This window comes from Panthera pardus, unplaced genomic scaffold (genome assembly GCF_024362965.1).
Source record: "Panthera pardus isolate Hobbes unplaced genomic scaffold, ASM2436296v1 HiC_scaffold_6, whole genome shotgun sequence".
NCBI classification, from domain to species: domain Eukaryota; kingdom Metazoa; phylum Chordata; class Mammalia; order Carnivora; family Felidae; genus Panthera; species Panthera pardus.
The window spans coordinates 130,545,083-130,565,126 of record NW_026526991.1 but is presented as its reverse complement, the minus strand read 5'-3'; the positions used below and the strand labels follow the sequence as shown (position 1 = coordinate 130,565,126).

The 20,044-nt window shown below is 39.7% G+C and overlaps 1 protein-coding gene across 7 annotated transcripts in view; it reads right to left on the bottom strand.

Annotated features, from left to right (window-relative positions):
* The window catches only part of USP6NL (USP6 N-terminal like), a 229,874-nt gene that overhangs the window by 67,071 nt on the left and 142,759 nt on the right, over positions 1-20,044 (bottom strand). For 5 of the 7 annotated variants that reach the window (XM_019460816.2, XM_019460815.2, XM_019460817.2 and 2 more), the window contains 2 exons: positions 11,029-11,096; positions 8,994-9,076 (listed from right to left, as the gene is read on the bottom strand). In XM_019460816.2, coding sequence (XP_019316361.2) covers positions 8,994-9,076; positions 11,029-11,096 — 151 coding nt within the window. Of the gene's footprint in view, positions 1-8,993; positions 9,077-11,028; positions 11,097-15,069; positions 15,239-20,044 lie in introns of those variants that run through there. The other 2 variants (XM_019460813.2, XM_053895750.1) reach the window with 2 other exon arrangements.

Sequence of the window (20,044 nt, the reverse complement as noted above, 5' to 3'; positions counted from 1 at the left end):
ACGTCCCTGATCCCTGCAGCCATTGAGGTATGAATGGCACAGCATGTAACTTCTGGTTTAAAAGCGCATCCATCCGTTCCTCAACTGTTGGCAGAAAAGGGCTTATCAACGCCGCTGGAATCTACTTCTTAGGTGAAGGGGTCAGCAGAGATGTCCCGAAAGCACAGGAATGTCTGGCACCCTTTGAGCACACCACGACAGGTGTTTCTGGAGCGAGCGGGCTGCCCTGGGCAACAGCAGTTTCTCGTGCAGCTGATGTGAGCAGATCCTGGTAACTGCCTATTTGAACCTTCCTGACTGCAAATGAAGTGCCAACTCCGACTGCCTACCAAAGGACGAGTTCTCTGAAGGTGCCGGGTACATTTCTGTGGCGTTCTTCTATTTACTAAACAAGACCCACATATTTTGCTGTGCCTATTCTAAACACTGAATCAGAACCAAGTTTTGTATTTGTCTGCAGAATGGTGTGGACCATGTATGGGCTCAGGCTACGTGGCCTATGTTGGGCAGGTCCTACAGAATGCACTGGTGAAATTCAAGATGAGACAGGACTGCCCTCAGCATCCCACTCCATCTTAACATCAAACCATACTACTGAAACCCCTGGGACAGAGACATGCAGGAATGAATGAATGTGTGTGTGTGTGTGTGTGTGTGTGTGTGTGTGTGTGTGTGTAAGTATATGTATATATACACATGGATATACACACACGTATATATAATCCAAATATATATATACACACACATGCGGATATATACACATATATATATTTGGATATATACATATATATTTGGATTATATATATATGTGGATATAAATACATGTATATATATATTTGGATATATATACGTATATATATACATTTGGATATATATACGTATATATATACATTTGGATATATATACATATATCCAAAGTAAGTCTTAGGCAAACTCCAAAAGTAGACACACTTGGTCTAGGATCTCCCTCCACCTCAATGTTTTACATTGTTTCCTTTTGCCCTGTCACAACCCCACCAGGATCTGATTGTCTATGCAGCACCTCCATCATATCCCCAAATAGTTATTGAACTCCTACTAACCAAGCCTTTATTTATATGCATTTTTAAAATTTATTCCTTAAATTTTTTGTTTGAGACATAACTGACCATAACATTACACTAGTTTTAGGTGTACAACATAGTGATTTTTTTTAATTTTCTTTTTTTAATGTTTATTTTTGAGAACGAGAGAGACAGACACAAGTAGGAAAAGGGCAGAAGAGAGCGGGAGACACAGAATCTGAAGCCAGCTCCAGGGTCTGAGTTGTAAGCACAGAGGCTGATGCGGGGCTCGAACTCATGCACAACAATTTGACATATGCATATATTACAAAATGATTACTATATTAAGTTAACATCTATCACCACACACGGTTACAAGTTTTTGGCTTTCTTCCTTGTGATGAAAACTTTTAAGATCTACTCCCTTAGCAATTCTAAAATATACAAATATTAACTATCATCACCATGCTGTGCACTACATTCCCAGGACTTACCTACCTTATAACTGGAAATTTGTACCTTTCGATCACATTCACTCATTTGCCTACCTCCCACAGCCACCATCCCCCATCTGGCCTCTGGCAACCACCAACCTGTTCTCTGTATTTGTAAGTTCGTTTGTTTGTTGCTTGTTTGTTTCAAATTCCACATATAAATAACACACAGTATTTGTCTTTCTCGATCTGATTTATTTCACTTAATGTCCTCAAGGTCCATCCATGTCATCATAAATGATAAAATTCCATTCTTTTTTGTGGCTGAATAATATGCCTCTGTGTGTGTGTGTGTGTGTGTGTGTGTGTGTGTGTACACATTTTCTTTATCCATTCATCTATCAATGAACACTAAGGTTGTTTCCATGTTTTGGCTATTGCAAATAATGTTTCAGTGAACACAGGAAACAAAAATCCTTTTGAGACTGTGATTTCCCTTTGGATAAATACCCAGAAGTAGAATTGGTGGATCACACTGTAGTTCTATTTTTAATTTTTTGAGGAACCTCCCTACTGTTTTCCACAGTAGCCGCACCAATTTACGTTCCTACCAGCAGTACACAAGGGTCCCTTTTTTTCCACATCCTTGCCAACACTTGTTACTTCTTGTCTTTTTGATAATAGCTATTCTAACTGAGGTGTGAGGTGTGAGGTGTGAGGTGATATCTCATTATCTCATTGTGATTTTAATTTGCATTTCCTTGATGATTGGTGATGTTAACCATCTTTTCATGCACCTGTTAGCCATCTGTATGTCTTCTTTGGGAAGATGTCTATTCAGGGTCTTTGACCATTATTTAATTTGACTGTGTTTTGATACTTAGTTGTAGGAGTTCTTTATATATTTTGGATATTAACCCCTTATCAGATACCTAATTTGAAAATACTTTCTCCCATTTGGTGCATTGCCTTTTTTTAAATTTTTTTTTTAAGGTTTATTTATTTTTGACAGAGAGAGAGACAGACCATGAGCGGTGGAGGGGCAGACAGAGAGGGAGACACAGAATCCGAAGCAGGCGCCAGGCTCCGAGCTGTCAGCACAGAGCCCAACGCGGGGTTAGAACTCACCAACCGCAAGATCACGACCTGAGCCAAAGTCGGACGCTCAACCGACTGAGCTTCCCAGGCGTCCCAGGTGCGCTGCCTTTTTATATGCTGTACAAAAGCTTTTTGGTGTGATGTAGTCCCATTTGTTTATTTTTGCTTTTGTTGCCTCTGCTATTTGTATCAGATCCACAAAATCACAGCCAAAACCAATGTCAAGGAGCTTTGTGCCTATGTTTTCTTCTAGAAGCTTTATGGTTTCAGGTCTTACATTCAAGCCTTTAATCCACTCATTCTGCTGCCTGTGGCTGCCCAGTGCCCCCACTGCCACTTATTAAAGAAATTGTCCTTTCCCTACTGTAGTAAATTAAATGACCATACACGCGTAGGTTTCTTTCTGGACTCTCATGTCTGTTCCAATGCTCTATGTCTCTATTTTTGTGGCTATACCATAATGTTTTGACTACTAGAGCTTTGTAATATACTTTGAAATCATGAAGTGTGATGCCTCCAGCTTTGATCTTCTTTCTCAAGACTGCTTTAGCTATTTCGGTCTTTTGTGGCTCCATACACGTTTTAGGATTGTCCATGTACTATTTCTGTGAAACATGCCACTGGAATTTTGATAGACAGTATACTGAATCTGTAGATAGCTTTGGTTAGTATGGATATTTCAACAAAATTAATTCTTCCAATCCATGAGTACGGAATTTCTTTCCATTTATTTGTGTCATCTTCCATTTCTTTCATCAACATGTTAGAGTTTTCAGAGTGTAATTCTTTTTCTCCTTGGTTAAACTGATTCCTAGATCTTCTATCTTATTTTTTTATGCACTTATAAACAGGATTATTTTCTTCTCTTTTTGATAGTTTTTCCTAGTATATAAAAACTAGTTGCATTTGCATTCATCTGGCACTCATATATAAAAATGCAACTAGGGGTGCCTGGGTGGTTCAGTTGGTTAAGTGGCCGACTTCGACTTCAGGTCATGATCTCTCGGTCCGTGAGTTCGAGCCCCGCGTCGGGCTCTGTGCTGACAGCTCAGAGCCTGGAGCCTGTTTCAGATTCTGTGTCTCCCTGTCTCTGACCCTCCCCTGTTCATGCTCTGTCTCTCCCTGTCTCAAAAATAAATAAAACGTTAAAAAAAATTTTTTTAAATAAAAATAAAAATGCAACTAATTTATATATTGATTTTGTATCCTGCAGCTTTACTGAATTCACTTATCAGTTTCAACAATTCTTTGGTGGAGTCTCAGGTTTTCTATATATAAGATCCTATCATCTGCAAAAAGAGATAGCTTTACTTCTTCTGTTCCAGGTTGGATGCCTTTTATTTCTCTTTCTCGTCTAACTGTGCTCACTAGAACTTCCAGTACTATGTGAATAAAAGTGGCGAAAGTGGGCATCTCTGTCTTGTTTCTGCAGGAAAAGCCTCAGCTGCTAACCACCGGGTATGATGTTAGCTGTGGGTTTGTCATATGTGGCTTTATTTATGATGAGGTCCATTCCCCCCATACCTGCTGTACGCTGAATTGTGAAAACAGTCTTGAAACTCCTTAGATGGACGAAAGAGCAAGAATGTGGTCAAGTTTTCCTACAATGGATTTTCTTGCGCTATTACTCCATACCTGACACTTTTTATACGAAATCTGCTGTGTGCGCAGCACTGATCTCCACAGAACTTTTCCTCTTCAAATCTCTGTGACGGCAAGCATTAATTTGCACAGCCTTCCAAGGAAAAGGCAAGGAGGGGATTGCTGCCGAACCGAAAGCTACACACAATGTCTAGGATACAGATGTGAGTCACAGCACCAGCCTCAGGCACAGCAGCTGGCAGGTGTAAGGAAGGAGTACACTACACGCTGCTGAGTCAGTGTACGAAAAAACGGTGACCCCATGCTGCATGCATCTGTGCATCTTTATCTGGCACCTAAATATCCATCAAGTAGAAGAAAGACCAAAATCTGCATGAGGGCAGAGTATTCCTTCAGTCAGCAAACTACAGCCCCAGGATCAAATCTGGTCCACGGCCTGCTCTCGTGAGTACAGAAAGGTTCAACGGAACACCGCCATGCTCATTCATGTATTGTCTGTGCTTGTTTTCATGCCACGACAGTAGAGTTGAAGAGTTATGACAAAGATCATGCGGTCCACAAAGCCAAAAATATTTACTATCTGGCTCCTCACAGAAAATGTTTGCCTACCCCTACTTTAAAAAACAAAGGTTTGGGGGCACCTAGTTGGCTCAGTCAGTCGAGCGTCTGACTCTTGATATCAGCTCAGGTCATGATCTCACAGCTGTGGGACTGAACTCCGCATCTCGGTGGGCATCTCGGTGGGCGCAGAGGGTGTAACCTGCTTGGAATTCTCTCTCCCTTTCCGTCTGCCCCTCCCCTGCTCGCCTGTGCTCTCTCTCCCCCTCTCTCAAAATAAGTAGACAAACTTAAAAACAAAGCAAAACAAAGGTTTGTCCTCTATGAATGAGACACACAGAAGTTGCTTAAAGAAAACACCAAGCTGACAGCAAGAAGCTATGCCGCATAGAAACACAGCAAATAAAAAACAACACAGTCATCCCTGGAAAGAGAGGGGCCTTAACTGCATCTATTTTCATCTGTTTTAAACTTAAAAGAATTATTAACTAGAGTGTATGTGACTGTAATTTTTGGCATATTTCTGTGAGATAAACTTTCATTTGGCAACTTAACACTTGTTAAAATCTGTAAGTTAAATATATTGACTAAATTTTGTTTTGAAGTAAATTTTGTCTAAATTTCGATTTACTCTAATCAAAAGGATCGGACGGGTAGAAAAGTTCTCAAGCTCTTGTCATCAAAACAGATGTCCTATGAAAACAAAAACACCTTTATTTTGGTTTCCAAATATTTATGTAGTCATAGTAAACTACAGACAATCTGCTAAACTTTATATACACATTTTGATTAGTTAAAAATCTAAAGCTTCACATTAATTTTATCTTTATTTTTGATACAATTTCCTTCTAATTCTATTAATAACTATGACCTAAAAGCTCGATCTATCATGTCCAAATTCCAAGCATTCTTCACTAAACAGACGAGTGGTGACTACTTTTGATACAAATGTTGCAAGTTCTCTAACTCTTCACTAAGCTTGATTTCTCCATTCTCCGGATGTAACCCTGTCGCAGGGACGCAGACCAGGGCTAACCCCCATCTCTGAATACTGAACAAAGACCTTCCTGTTGCAGCATCGAGCCAGGCTGGTTTGGCAACAGTTCTTATATTTATTGTGAAATCTATTATAAAACCACGTTAGTCCTATACTGTACTTGTGAATACAAATACATGCCTTCTTCACATATCATAGCAAGTAATTTAAGTCACTAAAACTGTCATTAGATATGAAGTCAGCAGCCTTCAAAGAAGATTACAAAGTGACTTCTGGCTATTGTACTGTATTGACACTGACACAACCTGAATTCACCGCAGAACCAATCAAAATTGCAAAGAACTGAAACAGCAGAAAGAAATGCTCTTTGATCAAGGTGTGACAGAACGCAGTGTCTAAATACCTAGACCAAGGGACTTTATTCAATAGTGCAAAAACACTTCTTCAGGCTACAGTGATAAGCAATGAAAGGCACCAGCAGCAACCTCTAGAGAAAGCGTCTTACTTAAATTAGGCGTTGTAACAAAAAATCTATGACTTTGGTGAAATGTAATAAAGCCTAACATTACACTAAAATCCATTTCTATGCTTCATTATTTTCATTTGCACTGGATGCTTCAAAACTGCATCACAGTATAAATTTAAAAAGTGAGCGTGATCGTATGAGAACCGGTACCAGTTGGCTTCATTTTCCGAGGAGTGGTGAACTGAGCTATCCAACTATACCTTCACACAAGCGGTCGCTTTCAACGGTGTCCTCTTTAGGCCCTTCTTTTCCCCTTTCGATTTTCTTTCTAGGCATCTCAAGGCACTTCTGTGTTTCTCTTACTGAACACACAGGAGGGTGGTGATGCACAATCCGGAAGACAGGCCCTGCTGCAAAACTACATCCCTCATCGGACACCTACTGTCAACACAACGTGGGCCAGTTGGCCGACTTCTTTCTGCTTCAGTTTCATCTAAAAAAAGGATAAATAAGGGGCGCCTGGGTGGCTCAGTCGGTTAAGCAGCCGACTTCGGCTCAGGTCATGATCTCACGGTCCGTGAGTTCAAGCCCCGCGTCGGGCTCTGGGCTGACAGCTCGGAGCCTGGAGCCTGTTTCGGATTCTGTGTCTCCCTCTCTCTGACCCTCCCCCGTTCATGCTCTGTCTCTCTCTGTCTCAAAAATAAATAAACGTTAAAAAAAAAAAAATTAAAAAAAAAAAAAAGGATAAATAAGAGCGCCTATCCCAAGGAGTTTTTGAAAGGAATCAAAGAGTTATCCATGTAAAAGGCTTAAAACAGTGCCTGGCACACAGTAAGTGCTCAATGAATACTGGCTAATATTATTAAGATAAATTACTGACTGACTAAACATGTTGTTTCAAGCAATGAGAAATGAGGTTTTAGGTAATTATTAGATCCTTTTGGAATGCAGTTTCTTTCATATGTAGTTAGTATTACATTAGACCATTTTATGATACAAACATCTCTTACAGTGGTTCACTTCCAATACATTGTATATACAATATGCAAAATATACAAAGGAGGTCAAAATCAGCTGAGTTATATTTCACCTTCTGAATCAAAATCTGGGATAGAGCCCAGAAATTTATTTATTTTTAATTCCCAGCTGATTCTAACGTGCAGGCAATTTTGGGACCTACTGATCCTGACAGGGCTAAATGTGCAAATTATCCTTCAGTCACATACCTCGGTTCTGCACAGTAACCCACACAAACATGCAATCATTTCCTGACACATTTGTGGCTAAGTTTGATTTATTAAAAAAAAAAAAAAAAAAAGTGGAAGTGAGGGTTTAATTTGAGAACAGTATTTCATCATAGTTAAACATTGCTCTGTCAGTCTGTTGAAGTTCAGAGTCTTCTAATTGTAACTACTCAGGAGAACACTCTGGTTATGCTAATGTCATTAGGTATAATAATAACACCTTAAATTTGTCCACACCTTTATATAGTACTCTATCATTTCACTTCTTCAAAGCTTCAACTATACTCTAGGTACGCAGAGCAGTTACTGATTCTGCTTTATAGATGAGGCACTAAAGTGTTATCTGAGAGGGGCGCCTGGGTGGCGCAGTCGGTTAAGCGTCCGACTTCAGCCAGGTCACGATCTCGCGATCCGTGAGTTCGAGCCCCGCGTCAGGCTCTGGGCTGATGGCTCGGAGCCTGGAGCCTGTTTCCGATTCTGTGTCTCCCTCTCTCTCTGCCCCTCCCCCGTTCATGCTCTGTCTCTCTCTGTCCCAAAAATAAATAAAAAACGTTGAAAAAAAAAATTTTTTTTTAAGTGTTATCTGAGAGCAGCAAAGCCACAAGAAAGGGCACATTCTCCAACTCCCAGAACTGTTTCTGTTAATTTGTTTGCTTGCTCAACCTAAAGAAAAACATGATACAAAAAAATACTTTCTAAATGCAAGAAAACTCAACAGAAGGAGAAAACAAAGTCTGAGGACTACAAGTTGCTCCTATGAACTATCAAGAAATTACATTTTTTCTCCAAAATGTAATCATGTACCATAAATTGAAAAACCCTGGCTCTTCCTCTTTATAATAAATCAGAGTGGGAAAAAAATAAATTTGAACGAGAAATTAATCACTAAATTGGATGGAACCAAACAAACTGTAGAGATGACGAGGAGTCTCCAGCCTGTAGGAATCTGCCTAAACAATGCCAGAACCAGAACAGGCAGATTCTCATCATTAGCGAGATGTTTCCAAGAGTCAAAACCACTTCAGCCACTTTACTTTATAGTAGTCTAGACCTCCCTCAACTGTTTACATAACATACTCAGGATAAATGGAATTAATTTTGAGAAGCAATAACATGGAGACATTTATAACTATAGGAAAGATCAACAGCATTTCTTTTCATTGCTCATATTTAGGCTGCATAACACTAAAGTTCTAATTGCTAATTATTTTTAAAACGCATTTACATAAAATGAAATGTTTTGTAATTATTTCTGAAATACAAAGTGTTATTCATTTCCATTTAATTCTGCTAAATTATTGATACAACTCATTTATTGCACTTTATGTCCCTACTAAAATACAACAAATATTAAAAATTGTATTCTTAACTGTAGTTCAATTTTAATCATAGAGGTTAAAAATGCTAGGAATTTAATAACAAAAAGCACACTGCAGGACCAGTCCAGGCATCTCCTTCATAGCAGGGCTATTAAAAATAAAGAAAATCAATATAATGGGTCACCATAGAAACATCATAATAAAAAGTTAACTTTCAATCGATACAACTTACTGTAAAAAGCCAAATCTGTCCGTGACTTTGTAAACAAGGTAATCAGCATCCTCCCAAGGTTCAATCTCTGCACCTTCTCGTCCCTGTAATAGGGAACAAAGAAGGGTATTACTGGGAATTTATAAAACTGAATAATTATTCAGAATAAAAAGGCCACAAGAGTTATTTTTTATAAAGAGCTAGAAATGAGGCATTATCACCCTAAATTAACTTTAAAAAAAAACGACTTTTGGTAATAGAATCACCATTTCCTAGGTACAGGCTAAGCCCTGACTTATCAGACCTGGGTTCCTGTGAGAAGCCAACTGGGGACATGGGAGCAACGAAGGGCAAGAAAGCTACTCGGGAAGGAACTGCCAAACTTCAATGTTTTTGAATCGACCTATCTTGGAAAAAAACTCGTTCTTGCCTTCTCATCCAAACTTCTCAGAACAGTAAGCTATCCACCTTGTCTCTCTACTTCTTTACTTCATAGATACATCAGCCTGGACATGATTCTTGCCAAGGTCAAAAATGATCTTCCATTGTCCAATCCAGTGGACACTGCTCGGTTCTTATCTAGAGGACTCTGCTCGGTGTGCCCGTCAGTGTTGCACATTCCCCATGCCTCAACCTCCATGACACCAGCCTGTCTTGGCTCTCCCCATACCATCCAACTCTTCTTTTGATGGGTCTTCACAGATCCCTCTCAGTGTGCCCAGAGCCCCGCCCTCAGCCCACTGCTCTTCTCACTGTACTTGTGAGGCCGTGAACTAGCACTGATTAGTAGGAACCCCAAATGTCTACACCAACCCATCACATTTCAGACTCAATACCCAACTGTCTTGTGGACCCCTCCATCTGCATATATTTTATCAATGACTGTACAACGGCTAGCCCAGTCACTAAGTGTTAACTGCATGGAAAAAAAATTCATACAAACATGAATGAATGACAGTTCTACTGATTTTAAGTTAGTTAAGCAGTTAAATAAATTAATTGGGTTTTTCATAGATCACACTAAAATCTATTCACAATAATGGGAATTTGTGTCAGGTTGTTCCAAACAACCAATTTAAAAACGAACTGTGGGAACATAGCTGTTAAGTTGAGCACCGCCTGTATGCCTCCCTGGGGGCAGGGCACAGTCCAGATGACTTTCTATAATTTGATGCTCCTGTTATTCTCACAAATAATCAAAAGCAACAGATATGAAATTACATGCAAGTGATATAAATATAAAACATGACGTTTATAAATCACTGCCTACAACCCATTACAGATCTCAAGAGGTAACGTAATAATGAGAAGACATGTGAACTGTCAACAACTGTGATTTTCTAAAGTATCAAAAACCAGATTTCATAACTAACAAAGAGATAAAATGCTAATGGAGATTATATATAATGTATAAGTTCAAATTTTCAGATCCGTGTTAAAATTTTAATACCACACATAAATTATAAATAAAATGGGTATTTAATTTTATATACTAACATATTCAAATATTTATTGAATACCTAGCATGAGTCAGAAACTATTCTAGATATTTAGAATATAAGAGTAAATCAAACAAAAGGTATTCTTACCCTCCATTTACATTCTAGGAGTGAGAGTAGACGAAAAACAAAGTAAGTGTAATATAAAGTATGCTGACATAAGTGCTGTGGTGAAAGAGAAAGGAGAGAACAGGGACCCAGATAGCTGGGGAAGGAGGGGGTACTTGCTATTACACAGTGTGGTCAGAGAAGATCTCACTAAGAAGGTAGCATCTGGGTAAAGATCGGAAAAAAGTGAGGCAATGAGGTCTGAGACTATCTAGGATACAATGTTCTGGGCAGAAAAAATGGCCAGCGCAAAGCTCAGTGTGTAGGGAGAAGAGCAAGAGACCAGGGTGGGTGGAGCAGAGGGAAGAAGAGAGAATAAAGATGACTTCAAAGGTCACATGAAATAAATAAACTGCTTCTGTAATTCAAGCTCTCCAAAAAACAAATCCATTTCTATTTATATGTTTTTTCTGATAAAACAGACTCAAAGAGTAAATCTGAATACTTACTCTGTCATATTTAGCAACTATTTCGGCTCGCTCCTGGGCAAGTTTGAGGGCTACATCCTGGTCCGAATCTGCGGAGAGAACAAGTTTAGATGAACTGTTATTTAAAAAACCATAAAGTTAATTAATTAGAAACCTAAGATAAAACAAAAAATAAACAATAAATCAATATTGCCTAAAAGGACAAACTAGCAAAATCAAATAAACTTAAAAGGCTGAGTTAATTATCTATAACTACGGCTTTGAAATATCAACATATCTACCATTTCAGTAGTATATATGATATTCAAAAGAAAGTAAATTTATTAACATGGCATTAACTTAGAGGAGATGATAAATCTTATCCCTCAAGAATCAATTTTGGATCTAATTTCGGAGAAACAAGTGTTGAAGTTGAAACAAACCGAAAGCTCAGAGTTTTCAGATGAAACCCATCTGGGTATATGATGAGAAGAACATTCAAGAATGCTTTTACAAATTGAGGTAATCTGTCCACAAAATAAACAGTGTTAAGGGGCGCCTGGGTGGCTCAGTCGGTTAAGCGTCCGACTTCGGCTCAGGTCATGATCTCGCGGTCTGTGAGTTCGAGCCCCACGTCGGGCTCTGTGCAGACAGCTCGGAGCCTGGAGCCTGTTTCGGATTCTGTGTCTCCCTCTCTCTGACCCTCCCCGTTCAAGCTCTGTCTCTCTCTGTCTCAAAAATAAATAAACGTTAAAAAAAAAAATTAAAAAAATAAATAAATAAACAGTGTTAAGATACACTTCAGGAGTTAGAAAAATTATTTCTCCTACATGATGAAAATAATCACTCCATTTGGCCCCTGAGGTCCTCCCTCATCAAATGCCCCAATTACTATGCTAATCTCCAATTCTGCTGCACACATACCCTTTTTTCTTACCACCACCAGGTACCCCTGAAAAATACAAATCTGATAAGAGTGGTAGAGATCACGACATGAAATAGCATGCATATGATGACACATCCCAAGTACCATAAAGAAAAACAAAAGACTAGGGACAGGCTATGTCAAAGGAACCTCTTCTCACGAAGAAAAAGACAAGCCCTCCACTGGAAATGTGGGCAATGGCCATGAGCAAGAAATTCACAAGAGTAACAATAACAGCCACAACCGCATCTGTGCTCTCACTAACTCCCTGGCAGACAGGACGATACTGCCTGGCAGCAGGTACTGTGAAAAGCTCTTTACATCCCTTATCCCGTTTACGTCTCACCACGACACCCTACCATAGGTAGCATATGAGGCCTGGAGATTTAGCCCACTGTCTAAGGTCACGAAACTACTAAAGAGCAAAACTGGGACTCAAATCCAGACAGTCATGACTCCATAGCCCGTAATTTTAAGGATTATTTTATAAAAATGACCGCTAAAGACACAAGAAAGAAAAATAGTAATAAAGACACAAGAAAGGACTTGCAGTGAAAGATGGCGCACACAACACACACTTTCATATTCATTCCTCTGGAAACACTGAAGTGACTCTACAGGGATTCTTCAAACCCCCTCCCTCAAAGGCCCAGCAAATGGTGGCTCCTGAGGAGAGGGAAGGGTGGGGTTGGACCCAAGAAAGGTGATGATGAAAGGAGTCAACTCCCTGAGACCGAAGGGGATGCGCATGCATACAGAAGAGGTTAGGTGTGGGGAAGAAAAGCACATCTTCGCCCTCCAGAGCAGGAAACCAACACATACTGCCTGCGACTGTGGAAGCAGGAAGTGGCAATCCAGGCTTGCCCTCTAGCACTATGGAAGAAAACAGAAAACGAATCAGCCTGGGAGAGAAAGGTGGTTACTTCTGTGCGGTGGGCTGTGGGGAGGGAGGAGTATGGAAGTCAGCTATTTTTCAAAATAAGTCATACAGACTGCTGAATCTTTAAACCAAGTATAGCTCTGATAAAAATAAAATCTAAATTTAAAAGCCAAGGAATGGAAAAAAAATCAAACTTATTAGAAACTCAAGAAATACAAGTTTTAAAATATCTTTGTACTTATCTCAGACTGACAAAAAATGCACTGATGTTACTCAATGTTGACAAAGAGTGTGGGGAAATCTGCAGTAGCTTACTCTGGGGGAGACTTACCTTTCTGGAAAGCAATTTGATAATATGTCCCCAGAATCTTAAAAACAGGCATGTCCTTTACCTAACAATTTCACCTCTGGGGATTTAGGCCAATGAGATCATCAATATAATAGGAAAAATTGGAAAAAAATGGGAATTTGTCAATTTTTAAAACTTTATTTGGGAAAAAATGTTTATGTCACGGCTTTTCTCAGACTGTCAATACGCTCTCCTCTGGGGGAAATGTGAATAAATAATAGAATGGTTCAATAAAATAACAAAAATGCAGACTAGATCTTCACAGTGAACTAATGCAGTCAAAAGTCTGCGATGATCAACTCAATTATATATTCATTACCCTAGTCTAGACTTAGGGACCTCTGTCAATTCCTTTTCCCTCTTCTGTTGCCCAGTTTTACAACATTACACTCACATTTCTCCAAAAGGGTAGGGAAAGCAAATTTAAAAAAATTAAACTCAAATTAGGAAAGTTGACCACTTACTAAATTCCACTTCCATTATCAGAACAACGAAGCATGAATATCTACGGTGATCAGGCCAAATTCAATGGATGAGTGCTTTCTTTGAATGTATTCTATATCAGACCTTCATTGCTGCTACAGTCATAGGAGTCTCAACCGTCTTTCCTACTTAACAATGAAAGCCTTAAAAGTGTAAAGGCAAGAACTGAAAACAGTACAGAGTTGAGAAGATGCAAAGTATCCCAAGAACCCATCATTGTGGCAAATTATAAAATATAAAGCTTTCCAGGGATCATCTCCAGTCTAGAGATTTCCAAAAAGGAAAAAACCTAACCACGTAATAGAGGTCATATTGAAATTGGATGAAATTGTATCCTAATTTCAGGAGAGAAAAATCATGTACTTTAAACATGGTTAGAGTAGTTGACTTGGCTCTAAACCAAATAAAGTAAGTTCTAAATCTTTAAATTCCTTTAGAACTTTCTTGTCCTTGTATTTCCTTGTGGAGAGAAAATTCTGTAATGCTGACAAATGTGTTCTAAAAAAAGCGTGAATTTAAAGGCATACTAATTTTATAAAATATAGCCAAACCTGCTTCCTAGAAGAGACTAAATGTAAATGCCAATTGTTCCCAACATGGAGTGCAAAGACATTATTTAATAATCCACCTTGTGAGGTAACCATCTTTAGAGTAGGAAGTTAATATCCCTCTGCAGAATTCACTATAGTTGAATTATGCATCATAGTGTCTGATCTATAGTTGAGAAGTTTATGAAGAATTGCACTAGAATCCTCCCTTTGATTTCATTCTGAAAGCTTATTTAGAAATTCCATTGCAAGAACAAAGAATTTGCCCTAAAACATTGAAGACAAAGGGTTATCAACAGCTGCCTTGTGTCTGTGTGCAAGTGTACACAAAGTTCCAGGCACCTATTAAACAATGACAGTTGTGTTATTCGGCACCTACATCACATGTCATTACTTAATTTAAAAAACCTCTATTACATTATTCAAGCCAGATGAAATAAAATTATTTTTATTGACTTCACATCTAAGGCAGCAATGTTGCAAAGAAAAAAGGCATGTTTTAAGCAGTAAAAATAGAGAGCCACTGGATTAAACACGCAAGTATACAGTAAAACCTATCTGGGCACAAATTTGTGGAAGATAATGACAGCTATCGCATCTTATGAAGCATTTCAAAAAGTGACAACTCTAACATTTCCAGAAGCCTTCTAATTCCCTTTAAACACAAGAACTTCTAAGAACCAAGCATCCTCCTGAAAGACATTTTTTAAAAGCAGGCAATGTAGCTGAGTATCTCTCACTCAATTAACCCCACGTTGTAATGAACAAGTCATTCACAGTCATTAAATTTCAAATTCAGTCCAACAGAACAAACCTCAAAGCGGACATTCTTCCTAGTGTACATTCTGACAGGACTACTATATACAAATCACCTATTCCAACTTAAGAAGTACTTTACCATTTGTTAGACAGTTAGTCCGGCCCTGGGAATTAACGGCGGCTTCAGTCCTCATAGATTAAACTTATCTACTCCAAGATTTCATTATTATTTTACAGTTCTCAAGCACACCAGGCGAGTTAGGTGGTGCCTCATACATTCTTGCAACAAACTGAAACAGAAAAGTGGAAGGCAGCTCTACTTTAAACTATTTGTGAAACAAGCACAAGAAAGAAAACGTTTCTAAGGGAGAAGAAAAGACCTTTCTGTGGCTACACGGACTCCAGATATTCTAACAAAGATGATGTTTGTTGAGGGTAAAAACACGTCTTTCAGGCCAGATCCCAAGTATGAGCCACAGCAGCCTACACCCGGCATTTCCATCTGACAACAAACAGGGGCTTGAGACGAGCCGCTTTAGAACACGCCTTCACCTCCTGCCGCAAAGTTAACCACATGCTTACTACTCGCCCTAAATTTTGTCATAAAGCAACGAAGAAAATTGTGATTGAAAACATTAAACCAAAACTAGGTAGGAATGTTCCCCTCAAACACATTTCATTCTTAACATAATTTTTAATGTGAGAACGTCAGCCTCTATTTCAGACACTAAATGAATACAAGCTAAATTTTGGAAGGTTTTGGAAAGTTTTAACACACCACACATATACAAGTGAAACACGTTTTGGGGAACAATGTGTATAACTACTGTAGGACGGCTCTGTGAAATTTTCTGTCCTATTCTATTTATTCCTTCTTACTCCTCTTCAGGGACCTACAATTTGGAAACCACTTTGCAAACGTTAACAGTCATGTTGGAGGCATGCTTGCGGACATTAATGACACTTAACTGGACACTTCACACATTAAGTTTACACTCAGTTTAAGCCATTTGTAGTATTTAATATAAGCGAAAGATCTCAGAAGCTTAGAGAGAGGGAAAATTTCAAGTCATACACCGAGGAATAAGAATCAGATTGGTATCAAACTTCTTTCCAGCTAAAAGATAATGAAACTCTATTTCCAAAGTTCTGAGAAAAAAAAATGATCATGAACTTAGAATTCTATACCAAGCCCGACTATCAATGAAGCATGGAGAAAAAATAAAAACATTTTTAGCTATTATCAGGTCTGCTAAAGCTCAAGAAATGACCCTCACCCCTAAAAGATGTCCACATCCTCATCTCTGGAGCCTGTGAGTGTACCTTATATGGCAAAGGTATCTGCAGATGTAGTAAGTTAGGATCCTGAGATGGGGAGATTATCCTGCATCGTGCAGATGGGCCCAACGGAATCATAAAGCACCTTATAAAATTGTTTAATGTTTATTTATTTTTGAGACAGATGGAGTGTGAGTTGGGAAGGGGCAGAGAGAGAGAGAGAGAGAGAGAGAGACAGACAGACAGACAGACAGAATCTGAAGCAGTCCCTAAGCTCTGAGCTGTCAGCACAGAGCCCAATGTGGGGCTAGAACTCATGAATCGTGAGATCATGACCTGAGCCGAAGTCAGACGCTTAACCGACTGAGCCACCCAGGTGCCCCATAAGAGACTTTATAGAAGGGAAACAAGAAAGTATGACGATGGAAGAGGTTGGAGCGCTTGTGAGGAAGGAAGGGGTTGGCAGGCAAAGAACAAAGGTGGTCTCCAGAAGTCAGAACTGGCTAAGAAACGGCTCCAGAAGGAACCAACTAAGCTGACACGTTGACTATGGTCCAGTGAAACTGAGCTCAGACTCTGGCCTCCAGAAATATAAAAGAATAAATCTATGTTGTTTTAAGCCACTAAGTTTGTGGAATTCGTTACAGCAGGGACAGAAAACCAATACATGATTCAAAGTTCACTGCCTACCCAATGTTTCTTTTAAAAAGAATATGAGAACACACTACAGAAAAACGAAACAACAATAAAAAGAACTGACAAAGACTCTCTCCTTTTCCAAACTTCAGTCAGGCTCCTCCTAGCCTTGTCCTATCTTCGGCCTGCCTAGCCTGGCCTGGCCCGGCCCAGCCGCAGCAAGAATCCTGCTAAGTCAGTTTAGCAGGAGTGCCCCCACACCCTGATAGCTAGTCACCCTGGCGTGCCTTTATCCAGAATCCTGTTCGGTCAGCGTAGCAAGGACCACCCCCTCCGCGCCATGCACTGAAACCTTCAGTCTGCCTGGTGGCTATGAACTCCACCTGTCCTTCCTGTGTTTGGAGTGGAGCCTGATCTCTCTCCCCTACTGCCAACAGTCTTGACCCCAACTGCAATTCTCGTGTACAACGTCTTTGCCGTTTTAACAAGAGCCAGAATAATTTTTCTGTAACAGAATAAAAAAGAAGGCAGACACGGGATCCATGAAATCTCAGAAGGCTAAAATTAGACATTTCCAGATGCCAAATGTGTAGTTGCCTAGAGAGCAGCCAGCCTACATTAGAATAGGGAATACAAGGTGTCTTCAGAAAGAAAATAGATTTTATCAGTGACACAGTAAAAGCTTACACAGAAAAGACTCCAAAAAGAGGGCGAGAGGACTGTTTGAAATCTCAGAACTAGCAAAGCAGAAAGTGATAGAGCCACAGGCAATCGTGAAGAAATGTACAAAGGCCATTTGTACACGTATGGCATGTAGGAGAAACGCATCCATGTGATCTTGACACTTTCAACATTAGGATTATTATACTTATTTTTACACACCTCATAATATTCGAGACTTAGATAAATGACACTGACACTATTTTGACTATATGATACCGACACTATTCTGATTATATAAGAATTTTATTGGCTTTTGGTGTTCATAATCAACTACAAAGTGTCCCAAACTGAACTCTGATCTGCACACACACACACCACACTCCAAACCTAAATGCCCTTCCTAAAAGCAGCCACCAATACCTGCAAAAAACATTCTCCACACTATACAAGAATCTACATGCATGCATGCACACACAGATTTCAGTCTCCCTTTTCTACTCAGAAACTAGAATTGTTCTATAAATAGCTCTACACCTCACTCTTTTTCATTTAACAGTGCATCTTGGAGCTTGTGCATATCCACATCTGCAGACCTACCCAGTGGTGTGCCAATAAAGGCTTAGCGACCCATTCTTATAGGGAGGAAGCAGGGGCTCCAAGCCCCGGTTGTGGCACCTCCGAACCTCCATGCCACTTCTTCTCCCACCACGGCGGCTAATCACCAAACTACAACATGCCGTCATGGAACAGACAGTTCAGTCTGGCTCCAATACATCAACAGATCTACCTTAACCTTTTCCGTAGCTGGAAAGCTTCCTACCTAATACATTAATATAATTTATTCAACCAGTCTTCTCTAAGGAATGTGAACTAGGATAAAAACGAGAGTCCATTTTTAATGGGAGTTAAAGAGAAAACATCCTAAGGTAAAGAGCTTACTAGGCAGTGGTGACCAAAGGCAACAGAACAACAGAGGAAGCAGAAACGACCAGTAAGCTGAGAAAAAGCAGCTGTTGCAAAGAGGAACGCAGGACCTGAGAGAGCAGAGTGAGTCACCATCGTAGAGACCTTTCAGCCTAAAAGAACACAGACAGAAGCTGCTTCATGCTTCAGCTCCTGGTGGCTTACACTTCCTGCTCAATACAAATAATGTTTTTCCTTGAAATAATTTGAATAAGTTATTCTGGTCTATAATCAGAGTTCCTTCATTCAACCTCATCTTTCAACCAAAAGAGGCCCCAAGTACCAGTGGTGCCTAAGCAATGGTTTCAGCTACTTGTGATCACTTTCTTAGTGCACTATGGGCTAAGATATATCAAAAATAAGAGTTCTTTTAATGGTAAAATCTTAATTAGGCACCACTGCTGAAAACTTCAGCAGTTATTTTCTCATGTTCTAGATTCAAGGCTGGAAGAAACACTCAGAGGAGAAATACACAGAGTTAAGCAGATCAACATTAAAACACAACTAAAAACAAACGAATAAAATAAAGGCAGGTGCACCAGTCACAAAAGAGCCTGAAATACCACGGATTTCAACTGGGTGTTTCGTATGAGATGATGTTAAATGCAGGCACCTACAAGGTACATATCCCTGCCTGCCTCCCCCTACTGGCCCCTATAAAGCTGATTCTGAAACAGCATGCCAGGATCCCGGGGGAGTCTAGGCCAAAAGCACCACCTGGTGGTCCTGGGAGAAGACTAACCCAGGGTCTCTTCCCTCCACAGGGAGGTCATCTATCATCCAATATTCCCTCGCGCCCCAACCCCGTCCTATTTCCCCCTCTCCTAACTCACTCAATTCCATGTTAAACAATGTCCTCAAAAACTGCACAACCCCCAACACCTACTAATCTCCTTCTTCCTCCCCCAACTGAGTAATAATCTTAGAAAAATCATTGGTTTCCTTCTCTCTTTCCCATGTTCACTGGGAAAACTACGACAAATAATGGTGATCAAGGAAGAGACAGCCAAAGGCTAAAAGCAAACTACATGAAAGAACCCAAAAGTCCCCAGAAACGCCCAGATTTCCTCTCAAAACAGTCACACGAGTATCCACATAATAGGTTCATATTTCTCTGGCTTAATCCACATGGTCTGATACCATAAAAACATTCAAAATAAGTAAGCTTAAATGCTCTTCAGGATTTACAAACAGGATTTGTATCTTTTCATTCAAAATATTTATATTCTATCACGATCAGCATGACATTGATATTTCCTATTATATATCATACTTTAAATGAATAGTTTTTAAATTTGCCATTCAATGTGCAGAACACATTTCTTCCCGAAAATCCTTATACAGAAGCCCAACTGCCAAGCCAGGCAGGCAGGTCGGGTAGAGGAGAGAGGGAGCAAAATTCCCCTGGCCTGCTCTCCCTCTTTCCTCCAAGTGACCCACATGACCCACGCAGACCTGCAAGGCTATCCTGGCCAAGCAAGCAAGAACAGGGCACATCTCTAATATTTTAAACACGGAGCACCCAGTATCAGCTAGGTATTTAATATTTCCATAACTAAGAAAATGCTTAAAAT